Genomic DNA, 26,768 nt, shown 5'->3' on the forward strand with positions numbered 1-26,768 from the left:
ATTTGCGTGTAATCAACCAAAAAAAGACAAACTAATCAACTAAAAATAGCTATCAAAAGGCTGTGGAAAGTTAGAACTGTTAACCATTCGCATCCTGGTAATACACTATCGCCATTTCAAGTTACCCTTTAGATGCTTCCGTTGATAATCCTTTCGATTCGCGAAAAAGAAAAACACCCTTCCGCACTGGCTTTCAGATTTGTATAGCTTTGACACAAGCATCGCAGAGTACAATTTTCATTAGCTTTCGTGGAAGTACGTGAGTGGGCTGAGTAGTTTAGCAAACCAGGACTAGAAGTGCTGAAATTTCAATGATAAAAATGTAAATTTATGCCTCCAATATAGGACCTATACAATATTCACCCTTTAGACGAATCTCATCGCTGTTAATTCTGCAATCCGAAAGATCGAAAAATAAAATAAAAAGTCTGGGAAGAGTTGCGGGATGATCGCGTTAAATCCTCAGGCCTCATGAACAAGTCCTATTAAACAAATCGATGAAGCACGTTAAAAAATAACGTGGCTCACGTCGGATAACTATTTATCTGATCGCAAAAATAATCATTGCGCGCCTATGGACAAATATTTTGTGTACTCTGCGTATGAAATGATAATAGTTGGTATTTTATTCATAGTTTTAGGTTTGATGCATTTCAAGAATATTTATTTTTGTTACAAGTAATCGGTGTTGCTTTTATATACGAATTTACTTCTCTTCAATTAAGACCATACCAGATCAACCAGGAAGTCGCCGTCTCTAAAACGCCAAAAGGTTAAAACAAACGCAGGCATCTGAATCGTCTAATATAGCCTATGAAGACCACTGATTAAATTGATCACTACAATTAATATTTTACGTGAAGGGATATTTAGTCAAAGAGGATTAAGAGGGAAAGTGTATTTGTTGATATTAAAATAATTTGGATAATATCATAATGGTAGATCGAAACATATTCATATGAAATTCTCCTTGGTAACACTGTATTCAAAGATGTTTCCCCAAAATTACGTTCGTCTATAGTCCGTAACTATTTATGTTATTCTTTCCAGCTCATTGAATTTGTAACGGTACCTTGTCTTTTAAGATGTGAACTTTTGGCCATCTAACTGTCGGTTTTAGAGAGGCTAGGCTATTGAAATTGGTTCTCTGCTAACGAAAGGGTTCGAAGCGTCCACAGTCAAACGTCCAATCCAAAGAAGGCATTGTGCATTCATAGAGATCTCTCTCCGTAAGGAACTCTATGACCTGATTTCAACCGAAAAAATCGTTCCGCTTTGCCGGCATTGGAACTCGGAATCTTGAAAAAGCTAGGTACAATTGACCATGGGGAAATAAAGAATCACGATACTCGCAACTTGTAAAAGAAATTTATACAAGAAAGCTTCTTATCGATGAATGCTTCTGAGGTTATTTTCCAGACGAATGTATAGACTAATGGCTAGGAGCAGACGTCAGACTCATACGTTGGGTTAAAATATTAAAGGAATTCCATTCATGTTGAATAAAAAATAAATCTCTTTGCCAGGAACGCGTTCGATATCAAATCATTTGAAGAGCACTGGGTCTCCTCCCTGAATAGGCAGTGACGCCGAGGGAAGAGCTTCTGGCTTCACGCACATATATGGTATACAGATTCTCGATTCAAAGAAGGAAACTTATGTAACAAGTGGAAGGCCAGCACATTGATATTGAATCGATCAGTGGATTGAATACAGGGTTAGCATAAGAGAATAGTTCTGACGTGGTTATTTTCCAGACGAATGTATGGAATAATGGCTAGGCGCAGACGTCAGACTCATACATTGGGTTAAAATATTGAAGTGATTCCATGCATTTTGAATAAAAAATAAATCTCTATGCCAAACTAAAATTATTTAAATCAAAACAAAATCACTTATAGTTTACATTTTTTATTTGTCAAATTTTTCGCCTCAACAAATTTTTGCATAACAAAACATTTCAATGTGTGCTCCCTGAGTCGCTCGATAAGAGCGAAACCCGGCGTCGACATCGCGTGTTTTCCATTCATCGACATACGTCGACACCAGCAGAGTTACGTCGCGGTTTTCGTGATCCATTCTCTGTTTATCGCCGACTGTTGTGACACTAGTCAACAAACGATTACGCGTAGGAATTTGAGAGTTAGAAACTGTTTCAGTGAGTCGACACCAGACAACGCGTGAGTCGCATGAATGGAAATCACCCATTAGCGTACTCCGAACGAAATTCGCCAAGGGGACCACGGCGCCTTAGCATCCCATACGACGGAAGGAGTGCAGCACTTTAAGTGCCCTCCTCAAGACACTCAAGCAGGGATAGGGCACTGCTCTATTAGGGCAGCCTCTGAAAAATATCTGCCACCCTATCCCTATTACCTTCCTATGAATTACTGAAAACGTGGAATACCTTTTTGATAACCCAATATAAGATAACACTCCGAAAATTCCCCGTTCATATTCTCCCGTATGACGATAAGATATTAAAACTGGAAAATGAGACTAGTTCAGATATTATGAAGTCATTCTTCATGTAATGAGGAAAGAGGTATCATTCGGTGGCATTCCGATGAAGAAGGATTCATTAGTCTCCTTCCGTTCACTTTCTTTTTTAAATCAAGGAAATATACACATTGAAGTTATATCGTGTAGGCCCATTATTAAGTAACATCCCTGAATCTCCGAACGTGAACATTGATCAAATTCTCGCATTTCATCATTTGAGCCTATTTTTACTGTTTATCGTCCATTATATCCGAACCAGTCCGGCCGCTTTTTTACCCTCTGATTTTATAGTTTTTCCATATACCACAGCACCGTTTTTCTCGTCCTTTTTCTATTATACCTATGTTCCTATCCCTTTCTTTCCTTACCTGTGACTTTATTTGTAAGTTTGAACTTAAGGCGTCGTATGAATGAATGAAGTAGTATATTTTGAATGTAGTTATTTTTACGACTCTTACTTTTAGCCTTACATCTTTTAATGGTGTTCATACATTGCAAAGATCATATGCGCATCCAAACAAATTTTCCAGGGAAAGGAGCCTCATGAAAGCTTAGGCTTCATTGTTAAATGATGAATAAAATGCTTTTCATTTGTTCCTTATAGCTTTTTAATTGAACCGATTTGAATGTCGACAAGTTTTGTCATTATTAAGCCCAGGACGAGACCTTTATAAGGACTAAAATTGTTTAAACGTAGGTGAGCCACCTTAAAAAGGCTGAAATTGCATAAAATAATCTTATTCGTTTTTTATGAAAATACCTTATTACCACAGAGTTGATCCATTTTTATATTTGCTGGAAAAAGTTTTGTTTTCTTTAATTAATTTTGCATTTGCTGCCTAACAGAAGTCCTACGGGAGGGAATACATTCAGCGCGTTATCCATAAATGACTCTCGGTTTCAAGATTTTTTTAGACTCATAATAAAAATTTTCTTCTTGGATTTAGGGAAAATTTCACGCTGGACCCTGGTTCCCCTACTGGCCGAAATGTACCCCAGCCCGAATGACGAATTGTGAATAAATATGGCTCCGTCAGACGCGTAACTGCAGTGCGGTGCCCGGCCCTCAATTCATGGATTTTCACCATCGTATTTGAATTAATTCGTCATTTTCCGCTAATTTATGTCCTTCATTATTTTACTCCGATGAGTTACAGTCTGCATCTCTTGAAAAATGACATTTTTAATTCGTAGTACACTTTTCCTTGATAACGACTCAAAGTGTCGAAACCATGGTCGGTCGTTAAGTGTTCAATTAAATAGTGTGGAAATAACCATTTGTGTTTTTATCATGGATATAACAATATTCCACAAAATTAGGCCTGAAACGATTTAATGCATTGAAAACAGTCTTGTGAAATAAGTTTGGATTTGGCGGATACAGTAGAACCTCGAATAGATGTCGAAGTGGATTGGGGCAGTGGCGAAGCCTGGATTTTGAAATAGGGGAGATTTACTGGGGATTTCGGGGCCCTTCCGGGGTGTATGGAAAGCATTCCAGTGCAAAGGTGGGTCCGCAGGTTCTCCCTCAAAAATTTTGGGATTTTTGATGTTAAAATCGTGATTTTTTGGACTAAAAAATAACAATTTTGTTCGAGTATTTATTAAAATGAAGTATATAAGTTGGATGAAGTAAAAGCCTTAGAGGCTCAAAGGGGGAACCGGAAGACCACCCCCCCCCCCACCCCGTGACTATGCCACTGGATTATGGAAAGTCTTGTTATCGCGGTTGACTTCTCAAAAATACATAGAGGTTCTGAGTTATGTTGTGAATTCGAAAACATCCGTTTTATTGAGGCAGTCAGAATGATATTAGTTGCGTTGTAGAGCTTAATTTCACTTTATGTATTATGAATCGAGTTTTTTTTCTGTTTAGTGTCATTGATCATGAGAATTAAATACAAAATTTTTGCCAACGCTTCGGTATATTCTTATATCTTCATCATGGCTTTTTTCAATGAATATGATTTTTGTTACAAAACTCAATTAATTAATAATTATATAAATATCAATGATAATAATAAGAATCAATAAACAAATCATATTCATTGTGAAAAAGCCCTGATGAAGTTATAATTATATATACCGAAACGTTTGCCTAAAATCTCTGCATTTAATTCTTTTAAATTCAACATTATATGTAATGGAAATTTCAAAGGGATTTGATAATTGCTCTTGTAATTTAGGTTCTCGAGTTATTTGTGATCCTCTAAGCGAGGTTCTACTGTAAACGTGTTTGACAACAACGTAGTTTTCTGAGGCAAAAGCTGACGGGAGAACATTGATCTTGTGATAAAAACTGGGGTCAAGAAAACGAAATAATCTCAATTTTAAAATCGAGATCTTTTATTTTTCTCGATCTCAATTTTTAGCATTGATAAGTATCTTAGAGTATAGGTATGTAAGAATCGAAATAAAAATATTTGGCCAACGTTGCGGTGCATTTTTATACCTTTATCGGGGTATTTTTGTAATGAATATGACGTTTTTTGGTAAAAATAAATAAAATAAATCACTACGCAATAATCAATAATAATAATAATCAATAAAAACTATTTTCATTGCAAAAAAGGCCTGATAAAGGCATTAAAATATACCGAAATGTTGGTCAAAAAAATTTGCATTTAATTTTTAAAGACCTACTCTCCAAGACTGTAATTAACATTATGTGTTATGGCAATCTCAATGGGATCCGAAAATTACACTTGTAATTGAGGGTCGTGTAAGCGAGATTCTACTTTATATGCGTTTTTTTTAACACCGAGGACGTGTTTGCATAATCTGTGATACAGATGCGATTTCGCCCGTGGAGTTTTCTGAGGCAAAAGCAGAAGGGTGTACAATGAGGGGGTGGCACGGGCCTGAAGCCAGCCTAATCCTCCGCCATTGTCCGCTCAAGCGTATGCTCATTTTTTCCCCTTGCCCGCAGTCCCGTCCCATATATCACGTCAGAATTTGACGGAGGGCAGAGGAGGTCTGACAAAGTATGGCAAAAGGGGACATGGGTTTTGCGATGGGAGGTCACAGAAAAGCGTCACTCGGAGCGGAAGGACCCTGGGACATTCACGATGGACATGACGGGAGCCAATAAAATAATTCACTGTCGTTTTTCTGGGTGTGAAATGGATGTGCCCGGGAGCTCCTTCCTTTCAGTGGTTTCCACGAGGGAGAAAGGTGCATTTTTCAACTCTGCGGCATTCGCAGCCTGAGGTGTTCCCTAGGTGTGCTTGCTAATGCTTGAGACTACTGACTGTACTGTATGTCATACTTATGGTACAAAACCGTAAAAAAAATTACCCAGTCATGTGAAAGAACACGAATTTCAACGCGGTAAAATTTATCATAATTGATAAGAAAGGGAAAGATACAGAAAAACTCGTTTATAAGAATTTCAGAGGACCGTCGTTACATTTTGTTATGAACGGGATTTAGTTATATCCATAATGAAGGATTTTGCCCCATAAATGGCAGGATTGGCGCTTGATATTTTGTATCCGCAACATTTAGCCATCGACCCGCCCTTTACATCAAACGGCTGTAAAGAGGAGGATTTTAAGATCAACAGTAGAACTATGTGATGATGGTCACTAGTGAGAACATCTTATGATAGGGAACGGTTAAGTAGCGAAGATGGCTGTAATTTTTGTATAGAAGGGGAAATAATTCTCCAAGGGACCAAAGAATAGCTCGTAATAGCGGGGATGTCGTACCATCCGAACTCGTCAAATGTGGGGAAAGTAATATTGGCGATAATAATAAAGTCCAAGGGGCCTGGAACTCACCTCGTCATAGTCGGAATTTTTTTACATGCGTGATCGTTATAAGCGAATTTTACTGTAGGTTTTATGTTATGGTTTAGACGAGTTACATTTGTAAAGTCATCACCAAACTCAGTCCACTAAACTTCTCTGAGATCTGATTCGCGTGGATTTCAATTCTTTGGTGATCGTGTCGATCACGGCATAGGAAATTAATTAAATATGTGCAAAGCTAAGCCCTGATGATAGTTTTAAATAAAATGAAACGTTGGCTAACATCTTTTTTGCATCATATACATCTGACCTATACTCCAAGAATTATTTTACCATTAATTAATTAATGAGGTAGTAAATAAGTAGAAAAAAATTAAAATAATAAGGAAATCGAAAGTTGTCGCCCACTTTTCATGAGTTGGTGACGTAATTACAGATACCACTTTTAAACCCTTTCAGAAAAAAACCGCTCAAATGGGTAAGGTATCGCTCTCATGGGTATTAACAATCACGAGCCACGTGCGGCCGAGGCGCGAGGTCGAAAAGTACCTAGCGGAGAATCAGTCGCCCATTGGGCGGAACTCGGTGACGTCATCAAATTATATCTGCGAAAGGGTTAAGCCCAGTTTATCAGCGGAAGGATTTTTTGACGCGAAAAACTCGAGAAGTAGGATATGGGTCGGAAAACTACTTCTAACGAAAACATACTTGTATCCTTATTTTCATGATCTATCATGATCGGTGGTGAAAAGAAATTGACGAACGAGCATATTATGCTTAAGAAAATGATTTGTAATTATAATATTCATGTTGAAATAAATGGTGAAGTATTTAATTTGTGGAAAATTAAAAATTTCGACATGGACGTTAAATATTTGCACAAAATGTAGTCTAATTCGTTTTTACACGAATTAAGAGTATTATTTGTACTCGAGTTTTCATATTGTATACTGAAACGACAAATTTGTGAGAAAAAGAACAGATTCAAAACTTTTGAAGTGTTGGTGCCTTTAGGAGGTTTTAGAAGGGTTTGAATACATATTAACCGATGGATAGGGGTTGAGTAAGCCTTATCCAGTGGAGAGGAGCCAGCGTAGAGTTGTGAGAACGTGTGAAGTTCATTCACATCAACCGACTGAATGTGAGTTGATGGGTGTGAACTTCATACGTTCGGCTTTGGGGTTTCGTTTCTTTGCCTGGGTCACCAGGGGAAGTAGTTAGTTTACCGCAACAAAAACTTCATCACAAGTATTTAAAGATGTAGGAAAACAATGAAAAGGAATACATTTCTCGTGAGTTCATATTTAAAATTTTTGATATCATGGACGACATCCATCGAGATTATAAACCAAAATTATATGACGCACCGAATTTGGATAATTCAATCCTTTCATCGTTTTAGTTTATATTTTCCTGCTATTTAAGGTGTCCTTGCGCCATTTTCGCCATTATAACAGGTTAATGGCGTCTATCATTTGGTGATATCTCAAAAATTAGTCTAGAGTGTTGAGCCAAAATGTTATTTTTTTAAATAATCATTATTTTTTTTCTTTTCTTGACCTTATTTAATATATAATATGGTATTTCCTGGAGTATAGGTCATTTAAACAAAAGTTAGCAGCCAACGTTTCATATATACATATTTCTTTAAATTATATTGTATTATATAAAAAAAACCAATTGTTCCTTCTTTATGTATAAATATTGTATATCGTCTTATTCTCTGTATTTTATATCGTTTCACACTTTTTCTAACATAGCCCTGAAGATGATTTAAGAAAATAAATCGAAACGTTGGCTGCTAACTTTTGTTTAAATGACCTATACTCCAGGAAATACCATATTATATTTTTTTAAATAATTACGGCACAGGGAACATCATTTCAATTTTTATGAAAAATAGATGTCTAAGAATTGATAAAATAAACATTTTTCGCATACTCCACAAGCATCACCAAAAGAGTTGACTTAAAAATGCGGATTTTTAAAGGTCATGTCCTGAAAGTATATAGAACGGAAAGATTTTTCGTGACTTACGGTCGATTTGGTATGATTAAAAGACCATTTTTTTCACGGGATGACTCATACTTTATTCCTTGTACGGTAGCGGCTGTCTGAAGATCTCATGCGGCTTTGATCCAGGGCCCTTCAACATCGATTCAACGGGGGTTTTGCCGGAATTGGTGAGGGTAGACCTCATCCCAGATTAGGCCACAGACTATAATTTTCGTACATTCAGGGTGAAGGGTTCCTTACCATGGGATACCTTGCACTACGAGGGTATTTGTTTTGGGGTACCTGAAGACTTCACCCAAGATCTGATCCCTAATCATATAAGAACCTTAGGACTATCCTACCAAGCTCCCCACACTTTTAACGGTAAATAAAAACAACAAATCAAGTCGACTTGTTTCAATAAGAAAATAGCATAGTATATGTATGCATGTATCTGTATGACATTCTCGTCCTTAAATTTTCAATATATATACAATATCCCTATCAAAGGTTTTTGAATGTATTTTGCATTCGTTCAAATGGGGTGGATAAGAATAACTTCATTCAACAGGGACATGAATTACAATTTTACTAAAGGTTTCCCTTCCTTTTTTTACGTTTATAATTCTCACTCCCTCGGAGATATTGAAAACGCGACGGCGTAATTTGCGGACGGCGATGTGACAGTAGAGAATATGCTAAAATATAAAACTCGTTCTCGCAGAAATATTGTCATCTTAATTGAAATAGTGTGAAGAACAGATGCGCAAGCAGAATGAACGATGTGGATGCTAACATAAAGGCGTCACATGTTGTCAAGCAGTTGGGCATGCAGAATATATTTTTGGTGGAGTTGGGGGAATATAGTTGTTGGAATTACTCTAGTGATTTTAAATTAGCTCACCCCATATTATCCCGTGCTTCAAATAAATTTGTTATTTTAAAAAATTAAGAAAGTACGACAGTCATAACAGAGGGATGGGAAGTACTACGGTAACTCAAGGCGGCGGGCGGTTTACTGCTTAAACGTTTAGAAATATAACTGGAGGAACCCTAAATAATCTAGAATTCTTCGAAACGGCACCTTTCGTTAAAAAAACGCTACGAGTTAGTAGTGAGCGTTTCACAGCCACATGAATGTGGATGAGAGCCGCTAGAAAGTCGGAGACTACGTGCTGTGTTGAAATTGCTAGGGAAACTAAGAACAGATAGCTAGAGTGATGTGAAGTACTTCATTTTTAGTACCGCAATTTACTTCTACGTCGAAAAGAAACGAGCAGAGAAGAGAGATATTTTGCCGAACGGATTGGTGTAGGAATTCGTTTTGCTTTCGAGCAATAAAGTATTTTAATAAATACTAGATCGAACTCACACCGTCAAATTTCTCACGAAGTGTACCTATTGTACTTACTCCTAAACGTTTACGAATCTAATACCTCCCGCCATACACCTCTTTAGGTAGCTCGTAGACTAGGTGCCAAATAGATGTACTTCCCTGAGGAGTAGAATTGAGTAATGTAGTGAGCGGCATCCAGTCTTAATTGCTGTTGACACAAGACGTCGTCTTAGAAGTTCTTCCCTCTTAATCGAGTTATTTTTAACCTCCGCTCCGGTTCGCACGTTGTATCAAGTTTTCTTAAAATATTCTCGTCGCCCCCTCTGTTTTTCTTTCCACTCAAGGTCTGTGGCGCCCTCCGTGCATCTGCAATGATTTAAGAGAGGGAGGATACTGCATCAAGCTGGAAAGAATACTTTAAAATAATAGATGACCTTGATATTTTGCCACGGAGTGGAAACTGGAAAGCAATGCTAATGAAGACTTCTTGGGTTTCCTGGTGAATAATTGAGACGGTGGCTTCTGAAGTTTCGACGCCTGTACTCAGTAAGAATGATCGTAGCATTTCCCGGCATATTGTGTCGTGGAAGTTTATTCGGGATCTCCACCGGGTCAGGTGCTGCATCACGGAAATGGAAAACCTGACCCGGTGGAAATCCTGAATAACTTTCCACGTGTACTCTGGGAGTATAGTCACTGTATGCCCTGAGGGCAATATCAGAATTAAGCGTAGATGCTTTGACAATCCCCGTTTCATTAACTCGGTGGAGGACCCTTGAAGACTTCACCATTATAATACGACTGGAGAACAGCAGATCCTTCATTGAAAAGCAATGTTTGGTTATATACCGATCGTCTTCGCATCGGTAATGGGAAGGCCATTGGGATGTGGTGGGTGATGAAGTAAATACGTCTACCCATTGATTTAATAAATAAAGCGAGGTATAAATATGGGAAAAGCTATATTACTCCGAAATACCTCGCAATCCCAGTCGGCGGTTTCAGAAATTTTTATCGTCGTTGGCTACGTGAGGTCACGGGAGAGGGTCGTGGGTGAGGATAGCAAGGGTCGTGGGTGTAGCTAGAATTTATTACAGGTCATTCTAGGTGGGCAGGGGCAAGGGACCCTGTGTCAGGCCATGTGCAGATCGTTCTGAGTGAAAAATATGGACTACTTTCAGGGTGTGTAGGAGGCAACGCACCTCTTGGAAAAGGTCAAGGGCATTGGGAAATGATTAAAGAGTGGCTTTTATTCTTTTCAACTAAAATGTAGAATTTTCCCACATTGAATGTGTCTACTTCAAAGTATGAAACCACCAAAACTTCAATATTTCGCAATATTTGCGATCTAGTGTGGTAACGAACCAATAGCGTAACGTAACTATTTCTAACTGAAAGAATCGGGTAAAACTTGGTAGGGTGCGTTAGTAAGTATTTCATATGTTCTAAAGTTTCCAAGTAGGCTTCCGCGGAGATTATGATGAATTCTGCTGGTTTTTCCGGGTATTCTTCCGCGTTTATCCATTTGTAGGACGATATTTCGCCAACGTTCCAGTTGGCTTCCTCAGGTCCACTGAACTTCAGTGGACCTGAGGAAGCCAACTGGAACGTTGGCGAAATATCGTCCTACAAATGGATAAACGCGGAAGAATACCCGGAAAAACCAGCAGAATTCATTTCATATGTTCTGCTTGATCCTCACAATAACGCTAGGATTCCTAGAATATTAACGCTACCTTTCGTTGAAAATTAAAACCTACGATTCAGTTCGAGCTGTGTCTAACTGATGCTGACAGCGAATGATCCAAGAAATAATTAAAGAAAAAGTACCAGAAAAACAAGACCCGCCAAGACCACTACCTTCCAAGACCCTGACCTTGACCTGAAGATTCCCTCTGAAGTCCCCCAACCTTCACCCAAAGTGTTGAAAACCTTGAATTAATAGCATAACTTGGATACTTATTATTTGAAGCGTTCCCTGGGGACCCAAAATGACGTTATTGACGTCGTAACCGGTCGAAAAATGTGAAATAACAGTGAAATAGGGTGGTTTCCTATTATTTTTTTATTGCCTAAATCGAAAGGTTATTACTCCTGGAGTACGTATTTCACGCTTTTTGATTTTTTAACGACGATATCTATTTTTCGCGATTAAATGAAAAGTGAAAATTTTCAAGCGCGCGAAAACGCGACGGCTAAGTATGAGTGCTGGGAAAACCCCGTGTGACGTCATTCTAGTTCCCACTGTCGCCGTGTGAGGTGACCTTGAGGCGAGGCTTTGAGCGCTGATACGATGCAGGCTGCTAGCAGGTAGCAGAGTAGCCTGATAGCAGGTAGCGCTTGGCTTAAATAAGGGTTATTAATACCCTATCAAACGAAGGAAACTTTCCGACCATAGGCAGTTTTAATACGTGATTGTTAAGACATGTTTCCTTGAGCTATGTGCTTCATGCATGCATTGGTTATCTCAGACGATGTAAAACTTCTATCTACTCGTATAGAAACTAGGTCCCTGTGACGTCACGTGGAGTGGCATCGCATGGGCGCCAATCTGGACTTTTTCAAATGCGGTTAAAATTGACCATTGCCATTCGTCTAAATTGGGATTTCTAAAACCAAATAATTTGTTTATAATGAATACACTAATGGTGGGTAACGAATCGCAATCAATGCCTTTCGTTTTTTTTGATGAAGGAAACTACCCTATTGTTAGTCAAGTACTTTATACTTGCGTTCGACTATTCGGTATTCAGTGATCTTGTATGTGGACCTATTATCCTTGCACACAACACTGATACATAACTAGTTGTCGCCATCACATCTGTTTTACGAGGTTCTCATAATGATACGCGCTTCGTTCGGCTTTTGGCCTCGAGATTCCCTTCATCGGTCACTTCACTTGATCTCCTGCAGTGACATTCTGTGGGTGGAGCTAATGATTCCAATCATTCATGGATGACGGATTGCAATGGAGCAGATGAGATTTGTGACGACTGCCCATCTGCGCGGTGACCATAGCCAACCCATAGCCCTCACTGAAGGGCATTATATTGTCACAGGCGATTCATAGCGAGCACAGAGAAGGGAAACTCGTTTTTATATCCTGTGGATTCACATGAAAATTTGGTTATTGATCATTAAACTGAGAAATTAATCATCTTTACTCATTTCTTTCTACTGATCATCCGCATGGCCTTTACATTCATATTTCATTCTTAATTCATGGAATTATTACAGCTCTCGAATTAATTCATTAACATCAATCCGCAGAAGCCTTCATTAGTATTTCCTACGCCTTTACGGGGAGGATAACACATTTCTTACAAACATTAGGTATTACGATCCAAGTATCCCAACAACATATACTCTGCCTCAACAAGTCACTCTTCTGTGAATCTTTCGTGCGTCTTAACGTTTTCTGATAACAGGGTAGCAATTAACAGTGATACATTTCAAATTCTAAATCAAATGCACTAAAAGAGAAAAACTACTAAACTCGATGCAGCGAATTCTATGGAAAAAATGAAAAGAAATGCAAAGAAATTGCGTTTGGTACAGAATAAAGATTTTAAAAATAATGAAATCATAGCATATTTCTGCAAACTTTTTGTAATCAATTACTTAATCGACTTAAGGCTGGATGGCGATATTTGGAGGAACATGGTAACAGGAAACATAATAAATGATACTCTGAGTTGTATGTTCCACAAAAGTTTAACCGACCCAGATTTCGACATGTACACTTTGAAAATGACATAGGTTACATGTCGAAACCTGTCGGTCAATTAAGATTGTGTGGAACATTTAACTCAGCGTATCTGTTATTATGTTACCTATTTTTCACAAGAAATTATTAATTTTAAGTTTACTTTCACACAAACAACGTTCTAACTACGACAGCGATACACATGCACCACTTAAACTCCAAATTCTGTAAACTGGCTGGTTGGACTGCGCCGTGGACTCACCGAAACGGCATAATTGAACGCGCCTTCGGTGCGGCTATTGAAATATTGCTAGGGATTCCCGGAAGTTCGATAAGCTGCAGAGGAAGAAAGGCAAACTAATGTCTTCGCTGGCCTTTTTAGAATGATGCATTGACACTGACACATTCCCAATCTTTGTCACCGTCAAACATCATATTCTTATGGAGAATGTCCAGAGGATTGGATACGACACACGAGTATGTCACTTTCGAGCCAGTACAATACACCAGAGCAGAGCTCCATCTCTGCTCGCTCCAACCAAACCGCCTACAATTGGAGTTAGGCGCCACCATGAGACCCGATAATTTGAATACGTTGGGAAACATCACTAGGGAGTCTGCCTCCAACATATCTGAAGTGCAACGCACCAGTAGGAGTGCCTACATTGAGCAAACTCCCTGATCACTGAAATGCCGCCTAATGGAGCATCAAAGGGCTATGAAGAACAGGCAGTTGGAACTCTCGGTCATACCTCAACATGCATGGACAGAACTCTCGCACAGTATAAAATTCGAAGAGGCCAAGCTGATATTCGAAGAAAGGAGATATTATCCGAGGATATTACGTGAGGCTATTGAGATTACAAATAATGAAAACAACTTCAGTTAGGGAAATTGGTTATTCCATCGCCCAGGCATGGAAAAGTGTTTTGAGAAAAGAGGCAATCTCTGACAGCTAATCAGGAGCGACTTGACCGACGGCTAGGGTATAAAAGGCGGATAAGATGCTAAATCATCTTGAAAGCTTATCGATGAATGGGGAGTGGGAAAAATACCCTTACAAAATTGGTGTTCGGTGGGTGCATTCTCTTTTGTAAAATCATGATAATAATTTTCATGATTTTACATATTGGTAATGCTCTGAACCAACTTCGGTCTTATTCTACCCGGGAAAAATAATCAAAATAACTGTTTATAATTTTCTGTAGCTGCTCTGCTACTTTCTGCTACTCATGATTTTTTTTACGTGAGTAGGGTACGAACCTCAATTGTGAGAATTTTCGCCTGCTATCGTGCCCGCAAAAAATGACATTGATTAATATGAACAATAATTCTACTCGGTCTCTGGGAATGACTACAGTATGAAATATTTTTTCGAAAAATGTATACCTGAACTTAGATATTTTGGCTGTTAATAAATACTTGTTTTATAATAACTCCACCACCCTAGATATGGTTTAAATTTGTTCATAATAGGGGATGGGTTCTATCTTGACCACTGGTTTATTAACTGTGGTCGTGTTTTTTGGAAAGTTGGTTGTTAAAATTCTTTGCATATAGATATAAAGCTTTTATTTCTTGAACCATTGTTTCGAGAAAATTTTTACTACCACCATTGTCAGGGCTTAAGGATCATTTTTTTTCTTTGGCGATGAAAGAGAAGTGTTCCCGGCAATTTTATCAATAGAAAAAGAATGAAAAAATTCTGGTGCCCTAGTGATGGTTGCTATACAGACCGAATCGTTGGCATATGGAGTGAAAAAATATTGCCTTCCTCGGTGGCGACGGGGTGTAGTCCTTGCCTGTCATAATAGAGGTCGTTGGTTCGAGTTCTGCCGGGGTAGGTTGCCCCTATCCAGGGAATGGATGCCCGAGTACGTTTGACTGTTAAGTTTAAGTCCCCATTGTAAAAATCCAGTGTTGCTGTTTTCGGTGGTACAATAAATTAATTTTTAAAATAATAAAAATAAAATTAAAAATTCACGACGTGAGTTAGAAAAAAACAAGAAGGCATGAAAATTTATTCGTTTGTCAATTAAAATTTCGGACAAAAGAGACTAATAAAAAAAAAGAAAATGAAGAAAAAAGAATCTCAGGATTACCTGAAGTGATGTTCGTGAAGTGGGGTTGGTGGAGTCAAATTAGGGAGTGGGAGGGGGGTCATGGAACTCTTGAGAAAGCGTGGGCGTCGTGGATGGACAGACCCTTGTAATGTCATTGTCACCTCCGCTTTTTTCTGCATTTTTATATGCTCTCCTCTCTTTTCTCTTTTTCCCTCTCCCCTTCGCCCTCTCTCAACACACCCTCTTCTGTCTCTGGGCAACCCGCACCCAACATTGATTTCCGCGCCGACAAGCTGCAGCCCGCATTCCAGGCGTAGGCTGATACTCCAAGCCCATGTTCCAATGCCCCCGAGGCGGTTGTCGCAGAACTCCCCTTTTGTGTGCCTGCATGGATATTCCGTGGCGACTCCCCTCGGGGGTAAAAATCGACGTTTGAGCTCAGAAAACGCATTGCTATTATCTCTTGAAATTTACGTAAAATTCTATCGGTGAATTGTTACGATGGATACGTTCCCGAGGGAAAAGTTACAACATACAACCTTTCTCTGGGAGTGCCAATCTATGTTGGTGGGCTTAAATGAGAATTTAAGGGTGTGAATCATTATATGTCATTCTCTGACCTCGTTTTGAGATTATTTTAACCAGATGCGTTATTCATATACTAACGAATAATCTTGCTGAATGCACGAACATATTCCTAAACAAATCACCAGGATGCCACCAATTTTTTTCATAGGTATATTTGTTTCAGTGGGGTCGGTACTATACCATACTCTGAAACCATTTGATTTCCTACCTAGGGAGTTGATTTTTACCCCGGTGCAAAAATCGACGTTGAGATCAGAAAACACAATGCCATCTCTGGAAATTTGCGTGAAATTCTATCGGTGAATTGTTACGATGGATGCGTTTCCGCGGGGGACGGTACAACAGCCAAACATTTTCCTGAGTGCCAATCTGGTATGTGTTTGGCATGCTTAAATGAGAATTTTCGGATGTGAATCATTAGATCTCATTCTATGACCTCGTTTTGAAATTCTTTTAACGAGACGCGTTACTTTTTTCGATACTTACGTCCCCGCGGGGTCGGCACTACATATACCATTCTCTCTGAGTGCCAATCTATTTTGGTGGGCTTAAACGATAATTATCGGGTGTGAATCATTAATCTCATTATCTGACCTCGTTTTGAAATTCTTTTGACGAGACGCGTTATTAATATTCTGACGCGTTATTTATACGCTGACGAAAATAATAATAACTCGTTGAGTAAACGAACATCTGCCTAAATAAATCACTAAGGTGTTGTTGTAAATACTGGGTATAACCTGGGTCAGACCATTAAACATTTGTGGATCATACAATATCACTAATTTTTTTCTATGCCTTGGTTTTTGTGGGGTCGCTACTACACCATATTCTGAAAATTACCAGTTGATTTCGGCTGAATGACTCAGAAGTTATTTTGTGTAAATAATTAAATCGTATTATCTCACCTCCTATTTAAGGATGGATGGCGATGGATGGTAAAAGGAAACAATCACAGATACACTAATATTGTGTTTCACAAATTATTAATGGTCTGACCCAAGTTTTGACAGTAAAAAGTATGTAATTCTCAAAGATCGTACTCATAAAGGCTCATGTACTGTCTTATTCTCATTTGAGAATGACGAATAGAAACGAAGCCGTTAAAAAATATGTGGAACATACAAAATTATGTTATTATATATATTATATTATCATCCGTGATTATGTTTCTTTATTCTCTCACATCCATTTTTTTAACGAGTGTATTATTTATATGAAAAAGAATAGTTTCGATGAAGGAAAGAAAATACATCCTTCTTAATGTATAACAAGGGTCCCGCTAATTTTTTTTACTATAGGTATCTACATTTCTGCGGGTTCGGTACTGCAACATTTGTCGTATTCACCAGTGAATGCCGGTGGGCTCACCCTAGAAGTTTTGGGGGTGAATCATTGGATCTCATTGTGTGACCTGGATATTAAATTTTTTTACTAGATGCACCACTTATATACAGACGGATAACCTCGATGAAAGCACGTGCATACCGAAATATGTCACAAGAGTCCCCGTAGAATTTAGGGAAAGAGTGTACTCGAGAAGAAAATGTAGCTCATTAATTTTGTAAATTTAGGCATTCCCTGTCGCCTTCTTCAGAGCTGAGTGACGACTCAGACATACGCATAGCATTACATTAACTCACTAAAAGTAAAAAATTAATTTCTAAAAAAAGCGTAAATTGTGAGTCATAAATTATTTTCTTTTTTAAAAGTGTCAATTTTTTTATTATGAACTTGTTTTTCCATCAAATTTTTGCCTTTTATTTAAAATTATAATTGTCACTGCGTAAAATTTTGCGGATTTAATGTGTTATCTTATCCTTCAACTTCTTACTTCTTCACGCTATATGCGAAATATTGTTTACAAATTCTATTCTAAAGATACTTTACATTATCTCTATACAAATACAGAATTAATTTCGTAAAAAAGTAAAGTGTAACATGTTTTTTCATAATTCCATTCTGTCAAAATGATGACCTTAGCCTATGCTTTAATACTTTTTTTATTAATCCTTTGAGCAGATATGAATCTGCTACTTTCAACGGAATTGTCGAACTAATCCCAGAAATGTGGCGATAACTATATCGAGGGTGCGAAAATTAAGATATTTAATTTTCATTGGTTACCGCATTCTTTTATACAAATAGCACCTTACTTAATGTCGAGCCACTGCAAAATAAAATTAAGTATCATGCGTATAACATCTGCTGTATAAACGACGATGTTGTAATCGTTAAGCAGTATATTTTCCCCCTGGGAATATAAATTCCGAAACTCGCTGTAACAAATTTATTGAGAATACCGAGATGGATTTAGCAGATCGAAAAAAAATCTTCTCTGGTTTTCATTCCCCGCTCCTCATTAAAAAAACACCTGAACGTGCGTATAACATGCGTAATTACGGCAGTTGAGGAAAATCTTTGTGGATTCGACGAGAGGGGGCAAAAAAAACCTTAACGCTTGAAATTAAACACAATGATGATGACATTAATTTCTCCGTGTTTGAAGTTATCGTGCTGAAAATATTTGAGATTTTTCCCTCTGCGCTGGTTGCAATGCAATCCAGACGAAGTCTCGAGAGCGCTATGGCAAACGAGAACACGGCCTGGGGCTAATTGGATTAATTAAAACGGTACAATGTCGCTGCATATTTGCGCGCAGTGTACCAATCGGTTAAAATACTAGAAGAATCTTCGCTCGACCCCAAAAAATATGATTTGACCGCAGAGAAAAAAATATCACTAAAAATCAAAACAGGGCTGAATTCCTTTATTATTATTTCTACCCGTCATTAGAATAGTTTTCGTAATTACCTCTATCTCTAGGTTTATGCTATATCTCTGGAGTACCGCTTATCCGTGGAACGAAGTTGAGGTCATTTATTTCATGCACGGGATAACAAGAAAATCGTCTCGTTTGTTTGAATATGGGTTATAGAGTTTCACCTTTTTTCCACGTCGCTATTTTCTTTAATCTAAACTTTGAATTTAAACACTGAAACCAGGTGGGTCTAGTGTCTTCAGGTCTTCTTGGAGCTTAGGTAAAAGTTGCATTTTTATCTATCGCACGTTGATAATATTTTCGGATACCTCTCCGTGATTTTGTTCAAAATAATTGAAGGCAATGCAATGGAAGCTTCGGCCGTTTTTTATGTTTAGTAACTTTTTAATTGCTACAAGTGAGTATAATATCCGGTAGTTCATCAGAATTCGCTCTGTCTGTGGCTTCTACGGCTGGAAAAATTACTTTGAAACATTCTTGTATGTATTGTCTCCAATATTTTTTTCAGTTTAAGGAGTGAGATTTTTGTCTGAAATAATATATCAAATATATGTCGCTCCGAAGGCGCGTTGACACCGTACCGGTAAACTATGTTTACCACAACCAGCCAGATGACATGATTGCTGAATGTTAATAAAGGTATTTTACGTGTCACTACGAATTTTTGCTGCAGCCACCAAGAAAATAACCTTGAAGGGATATCATTTATGTTGCCTCACACTTACTTTTGCATTTTACCTCGTTAAATATTTGTCTGAAAGGATATTTTCGAGCCCTGAATTTTTAAAAACTTGCATTTCACGTGTTGCTGTGAATCGAAAAGTCGCCGTTGAATAGGTATTCCGCTTCCTAGTTTTTTAGTCTCGAAAACGACACCATTTTTTTATGATTCGCGAAATATTTACGCATACTTTGGTGTCGCAGCGAATTATTTTCTCGGTACCGTGCACTTTCGGCCATTACTGGTCTAAGGGCATAAAATTTTTGAGCTGCCAAAAAAAGTTTCCGTTTGCAACTACATGAAAACCGAGTAGTTTTGGAGGGACCCGCATATAAATTGGGAATGCCGCCGTAAAGTTAAATTTGGCAACTTTGGCAATAATCGTTGCCTTATAGGAGCTCCATAATGGAGTGAAGATCTTGGACAACCTGCGACACATGGAAACTTGTGCGTTGGAACTTAGGAGCGATAACCTAGTTTCTGGCAAGTCCCTTGGGCGCATGGAATACGCTCCACTGCCGGCAAAGTGAATCAGAGTTCGCTTTATTTTTTTTAATCCAAGGTAAAAATATGTATCCTCTCAAATAAAATCAGTTTAGATATATAAAGTAAGAAATATTCGTGATGCAAGAATTTCGTAGTGGTTCGACTTTGAACATGTCATTTTTTCCATTGCCTAACGTGTAGGCGTCAGTTTTCATTGTATTGTAAAAGGTGAATAGAAGCTAGAACAAATACATCAGCGTAATTGGTTATACTCAGTCTCTATTTATGTGGACATATTTATGAGACGAAACTACTTTTAACATTAATTTAACGAGAACTTATATTTTAATTTTTCGATTTCAATTTCGCATACGTCCTGTGAGAAATAAAAACATACATTTAAATGGTTTTAAGAAAAATAACTAAATAACAAAAGATTATGTTAAAAATATTGCAGCTATGATAAAGGTTCATTTCCAGTCTTAAATTTTGTGAAATAAAGAACTCCAATTGGAAAAATATAGCATGGAAGCGGGAATCAGAAACGTAGATATCGAAGAAAGCAAAAAAATGTGCATTTCACGTTGTTAGTCTCTTTGCGTTATTCAAGTTAGGAGTGGCAAACTACGAAAGGAGGCTTAATAATTAGTTCGATACTATATCACTATTTGTAAGTTTAGACGCATTCCTGAAATTCCTGCCTCCGACTCTTTAATATTTCCCTTAGTGAATTAAGATTTCGCGCAAGAATTTTCCCAGTTACGCGATGAGTTAACGATAGTATTTACCTTTGGAAGTGAGTAATCAAAATATTTAAATCTCTACATCTTAAATATGGCGTACAAATCGTATGCAATGACATTTATACAATATATTTACATACCCAACTCCCCTCCACATTTCAATTCGTGGCCTTGTAAATAACTGCTTATTAAATGAAGAATCGCAATATTCTCGAAATAAATGAGGGAATAGCGTAGATAAATTTTATACCGGGTGTGGTACCGACTTGCTTGAGGCTACATTCAAGGCAACACTAGGGATATGTAGAGTGGTAACACGTAGTTCCAAAAAGTAGCGGGTCTCAGCTACATATAATTTTTCCGATTAAATGTCGATGAGAAATTTTTTGGCCACAAGATACATGAAGAACAAGAAATAGGTAGAGTAATAATTATGTTATTATTATTATTTTTCATTTGAAGTTTTAAAATATTGGAGTGCATAGGCTGATCACAACGCGAAGTACTAATGAATGTCGTTTTTTCAAGAAAGCATGGATGAATCCAGCTTTATTTAGCATTAAAAAATAATTCAAGGCATTTTTTCACATAAATCCGTGCTCAAATTAATATTCACTATTACTCAAATAAAAAACTTTACATTTTATAGCAATCGCTACCTGTTAAATTCACTATCATTAATACCGCCGCCATAAATCTCGCACAACAGAATGCTCGATCAGCCGAAATTGAGAAAATCAATAATAGTGCGCGATAAAATTCAAAAATGTAGCTATTATTATCTGAAAAAAAAATGAAGTAGAAAACAATCATATTCTTTTTATTGATGTTGGTATTATGTTAAAATTTCAAAAATCGCTACCTGTAACTATGCCTCTTGCACACATCTAGTTATTAATTTGGGAACTCTGGCTATAACGTACATTTATTTGTTAAAATCGCTATTAAATCATGAGAAGTTAGTTTGTTTGTAGAAGCCAGTTTTGTATTTACACAATCACGCGTATGCTGTTGTTGAAGAGAAGCAAATCCCGCCACCTGCGGGCTCTTTGTTATTGTTGCGTTAATTAATCGGGAGAGTTATTTAAGTGAAAACACATCGAAAGAATTATATAAAATTAAATTGAATTGAATACAAACATGGAACACTGAAGTGTAAACAATGGAATGCTTATACCCGTTCCCAAGCCCGCACCCCAAGTGAAGCCAAGAAATGCGCATCTGGCCATATTAAGAATGACCTCTGGAATGGCGCTCCATTTACGTAGGGAACCGCTCAACTTCTAAATTTTTTCTCAGTTCGTATAGTTCGCATGAGATAGCGAATTGGAAGATAAATTACTTTTTCCCACACGGCAGTTTTTCCTCCTCAAAATGCACTATCCCTTCAATAGAATTGCGCGCGTTTCCCCATTAAAATACATGGGAGTCTACCATGTTTGGACGACCTGGACCGTGGCCTCAACGGCTCCTGTACGCGGTGCATGGCGACCGACATTCCGTTGTTTACAGTTTAGCGTCATGCAAGCGGGCGTTATAGTAATGGCTTGTTTCCTAGTACCATGAGTTTCATTATCCTCGTTCCTTATTTATCTTTCATTTTATGTTCCACGTTCAGGAATTTGGAGATATATTCTTTTCACTTTACATTTCCACCCGCGCCTCTCGTAATAACCACCTACTACACCAACCTAAATTCCGTCTTTCCCTCTCCAGGAGATAACTCTTTTACAGACTTCCTACCTTGTTCAACACCGTGTCTACCCACCCTTTTCTAGATCTTTCAACGCACTTACGATCATTTAAGAGGCAGCCGTCTTTTCCTGAATCTTTATGTTCTATTTTTTGTAGTTTTTAATAGTTAAGATAATATAGTAATGTAACTTTTAGTAGTTTATATTTCTTTAAGCCTCAGATTAACAGTTAAATATTCAATGTAATGGCCATATCGGCTGTTTTTGAATAATTAAATGAGTAAATAAATAGATAATGTGTTGTGCACAAATACCTTGCGTTTTAGGATTGATATGTACCACCCGTTCCCAAAACATCACCAGGATATTTAAATGATATTTATGAAAGTCAACGTTAATATATCGCTGTGAGACAAGGTAATGTATCAACTCGAAAATGGAAAATAAAAGCAAGAATTGTCCTCCAATTTCCGCAACTTCGTGGTCACTCCATCATTGAAAACCATTTTCAGTGTATTTTCCGCGTGAGGTTCAATCGCCAATTCACCAAAAATTGTATACAATTTTACCCCAAGGTTGCGTGTTTTCTCTCACATTCTCATTGCCTCTCGCCATTACACTGAACGAGCGGATGCATGGCTACAATGTATGGGAAATATTGAGGCGGGGGCAGAATCAGGTAAGTCCGAGCATTTTGCAATGTTCCACAAGGTATTTCGAAATGACGTAGTGAGGGGTTGTGAATGGATGGGAGTGGAAGAAGCATTGTCCCAAATCCGTATTTTTTAATCAAACATGCTCGAAAAATAACGAACTGTTCTGTTGTGCTCTAAAAATGCTCATATATTAGGGTGCAGAGTCGGCAAATTACCGGATATTTTAACTGGGTTATTACCGAGAGTATTTACCCTGGACGAATTTAAGCTTCTTTAGTAACATTTACTTACTACTTTTCACGTATATCTACATATCTACTTATAATATCTATATTATATCTACATATCTACTTTTATATATCTATATTATATCTACATATCTACTTATCCCCTTATTCTTAGGGGGCGGGAGGCACCGAGCCGTTGGCATTGTGCGAAGTGTCGGGTGAACGAAGTGCCCGCGAAAACCAGGCGCTGTATTCTTTATTTTGTCGGGACAGCTTCCTGAAACGCGCCATCGGCGCGGACAATGGTCGTTAGCACAACGATTGGTATGGGCTTTTCCATAGGGCTTTTCTGTCAACCAATCGGCAGCCATGCCTGACCGATAAACTATCTCGCACCAACACACCATGGAGTGAAACCCTTTCCACGATATCATGTACAGCAAACGGTTTCAAATCAGTCGGTATTGGCCAAGGAGGTTGTAAATATACTGGAGGGGGCACCACTGGTTTCGAGCGTGGAGCGAAGTGTGCCTGGAATGGGGGTGCTTGGGTAGGAAAGCCACGCCCACTTTGACCAACACATTGACAATCCCATAAGGGTCAATGCTTACTATTTGGTGAAATATTTGGTCATAACTCGGTAATACATTAAAATAATCTATGAAACGCACAATGAAATTTTTTTTCATACTTCATTGGTAGGCTTCGCTAAGTTATGACTCAAACGTCTTTTCCCAGGGAAAAATTATTATCAACCACCACGGCTACGTTCTTCAACCAGCTTAGCTGAAAATAAATTTACGAGAGTAAACTAGTCTTTTACCTGCACTTATACTGGTATTTAATTTTAGTATAGCCAACGAAAATCTAACAATTACAGTAATAAAGTATATTTTCATGGATATTCCCACTAGTAAAGTGGCTAACAGACACAGTTTGTTTATACAGATCGCGAGGATAGAAGTATCGCGAATGATGGGAAAAATCCAATGACAATCACGAGCGAAATATTAGTGATTGTAGTTGCATTTTTACTCATTGTAGTGCATTTTCAGAACACAGCTTAGCCATATCAAAATATCAGTAGGACACAGTCCAAATATTGTCAAACCAAGATGGCGGAAGTTTGATCACGCTAAAACTCGTAAACAGCGCCTCCTGATATTTACAACCTCCTTGGCTTTTCCTTAGATCTTTTCCATCAACCAATCGGCAGCCATGCCGGACCGATAAACTCTCTCGCACCAACACACCATGGAGTGATACCCTTTCCACGAGATCATGTACAGCAAGCGGTTGCAAATCGGTCGGTATTGACTACCCCTCCTCGTAAATAGAATGATTTTCCGAACGTTTCCGGGGGTCGACATCCCGTGATCCGATCCTACCAATGGAATGCCAAGGAAATAACTCTCCCGCCAAAACTTGAGTTGGTGGGAGATCCGTGCGCAAAAGCAATAACAATAAAAAACATGGAAGGCAGCGGTGTCTTAAAAACCATACATATAAATAATGCCCGTCTAAAATCTGTGGCGGAGGAGTTATTCGGCCAATCCTACTTATTACACTCTAATGAATATTTTATTTAAATACGTGGTCAGAAAATGCGTTGTGAAAGCGTAGACGGGAGAATGAGTTCGCGGAGAGACGGAAGCGTTCGCGGGATAATGACTTCTTCCGCCAAAACTTGAGTTGGTGGGAAATCCATTCCTCGAAACAACAACATTAAGAGAAAAACATGGTAGGCAGCCGTATGCATTTAAAACTTTACATATCGACGTTACCTAAAAGCTGTGTCGAAAGAGTTTGTTTGGATTATATTATTTATTACACTCTCAAACAAAATTGTTGAAATACTTTTAAAAAAATGCTTATCGAAAGCGTGCTAATGTAAAATTTATAGAACAGAAAACATAGACTTGACGATAAGTCATTGTATCTATCCTTTGCTTTTTATGGTCACTCGCCTGTGTTACGGCATAGGTTAGCGTGAACATTACCTATGGAAACACGGAATATGTGGAAAATATTTAAGAGGGATTTTACGTGTGAAATCGCTTATATTATTGAAACTAATCCTTATGAAAATTCGAAAACTATCAGTAAAACCTTGTCAAACCAAAATTGCGTTCTACTAGCTGCAAGATAAGAATCCACAGACTGAACTATAGGATTATAATTTATTTCTAGCTCATTCTAAACAATTTTTCCACTTCGGCGAGTTCGGTTTAGAGAAGGTTCGTTTTACCAAAGGTTGCCACATGTGCTTCTCTAAAAATGAGGAAAGTTATGAGAATAAAAATAATGAGGGCTAAGGCAGACCGCAACTACATCATTCCACCTAATTGCCAACCTCATTATCAATTCCCATCTACTAATTCTACCACGATTACTCCTTCGCAAAGTGATCAATTGGAAGGAATTTGAACTGTAATGGCAAAATTGAACATGACCTTCATTATACTTGGCTTCTTAACTTAACTTAAGGTAGTTCGCGGACAGAAATCGTCAGGCAAATCATCGGCGCTCCGTGTTTCGCGCGCAATAGTAATATTCGCAAATATCTTAAAATCACGCCCATTTTAAGATACCTGGAACACGCACTACCCAAATTTCTAAATCCTTCGCTGCCCTCAAATAACTCTCTGCAATGTCACTTCTGGGACTACGAATCTCCAAAAAAGCCAAAACACCGGTAACCTAAATGTGCCGAAAAACCCTACCCAGATCCCTGTCACCAATTATAAGCTTACCACGATCGCAATTTTACACTGTTTTTAGCGGAAAAATAACTTGCATGATACTTGCCAGGACCTCCTCTATCTTTCACGGGAGATTGGGTGAGAATCGGCTTGGCGCCCCGTGAACGCCTCACATAATTAATGGATGACCCTTAAGAGAAATAGGACTTGGCTTACCGAGGTGCCTGGCCTCTCGGGCGATGATCCTCGGGAGGCATCGCCTTGCTCGTTGGCCGGATTGGGGGCCAGGGCCTGCGCGCCCCGTCCTCGGCCCTTGCCACGGCCCCTGCTTGGTGCCGTGGGTGGTTGTTGGACGTCCTCGGCGGCGTCGTTTCCACTCTTCTGCTGGCCACCCATGTTCTCCGACTTCTCGTTACGTTCTGGAGCAGTTGGTGCTAAATTCCGTCTCCGACTCCGGCCGTAATTGCCCGGATTACCCGGCCGCGAGCTTTTATCGGCCATTTTGACGTTGTGACTAAAATGTAAACGTGACGAGGCGACCGTATTGCAACAATGTCACCTGCCGCGTTGTCGCGGGGCCGCCTGAAAACCGATTATCGTCGATAATTGGCCATGCTTGGGAAGGATTAATGTGTTTAGGAGCTCCGAACGTTTTGTATAGCAATGCTATTTTTAGTTTTTCTTGATGTTTCAAGTTCATTTTTGCTTTGGCTTCTGCGTATTGTTGGGATAATTTTCTCGGCGTGTTCGAATACATTATACATGGCAGATGTTTATCCAGTCGTGACGTCAGCATTGCTCCCATAAAGTGTATG

General features: G+C 38.4%; 1 protein-coding gene across 4 annotated transcripts in view; it reads right to left on the minus strand.

Annotated features, from left to right (window-relative positions):
• The window catches only part of LOC124163896 (piwi-like protein Siwi), an 82,906-nt gene extending 56,426 nt beyond the window's left edge, over positions 1-26,480 (minus strand). For all 4 annotated transcript variants that reach the window (XM_046541009.1, XM_046541007.1, XM_046541006.1 and 1 more), the window contains exon 1: positions 26,170-26,480. In XM_046541009.1, coding sequence (XP_046396965.1) covers positions 26,170-26,454 — 285 coding nt within the window. In that variant the 5' untranslated portion in view covers positions 26,455-26,480. The remainder of the gene's footprint in view (positions 1-26,169) is intronic.
• Positions 26,481-26,768: the final 288 nt, after the last annotated feature.

This window comes from Ischnura elegans, chromosome 8 (genome assembly GCF_921293095.1).
Source record: "Ischnura elegans chromosome 8, ioIscEleg1.1, whole genome shotgun sequence".
In the NCBI taxonomy this organism is placed as follows: Eukaryota; Metazoa; Arthropoda; class Insecta; order Odonata; family Coenagrionidae; genus Ischnura; species Ischnura elegans.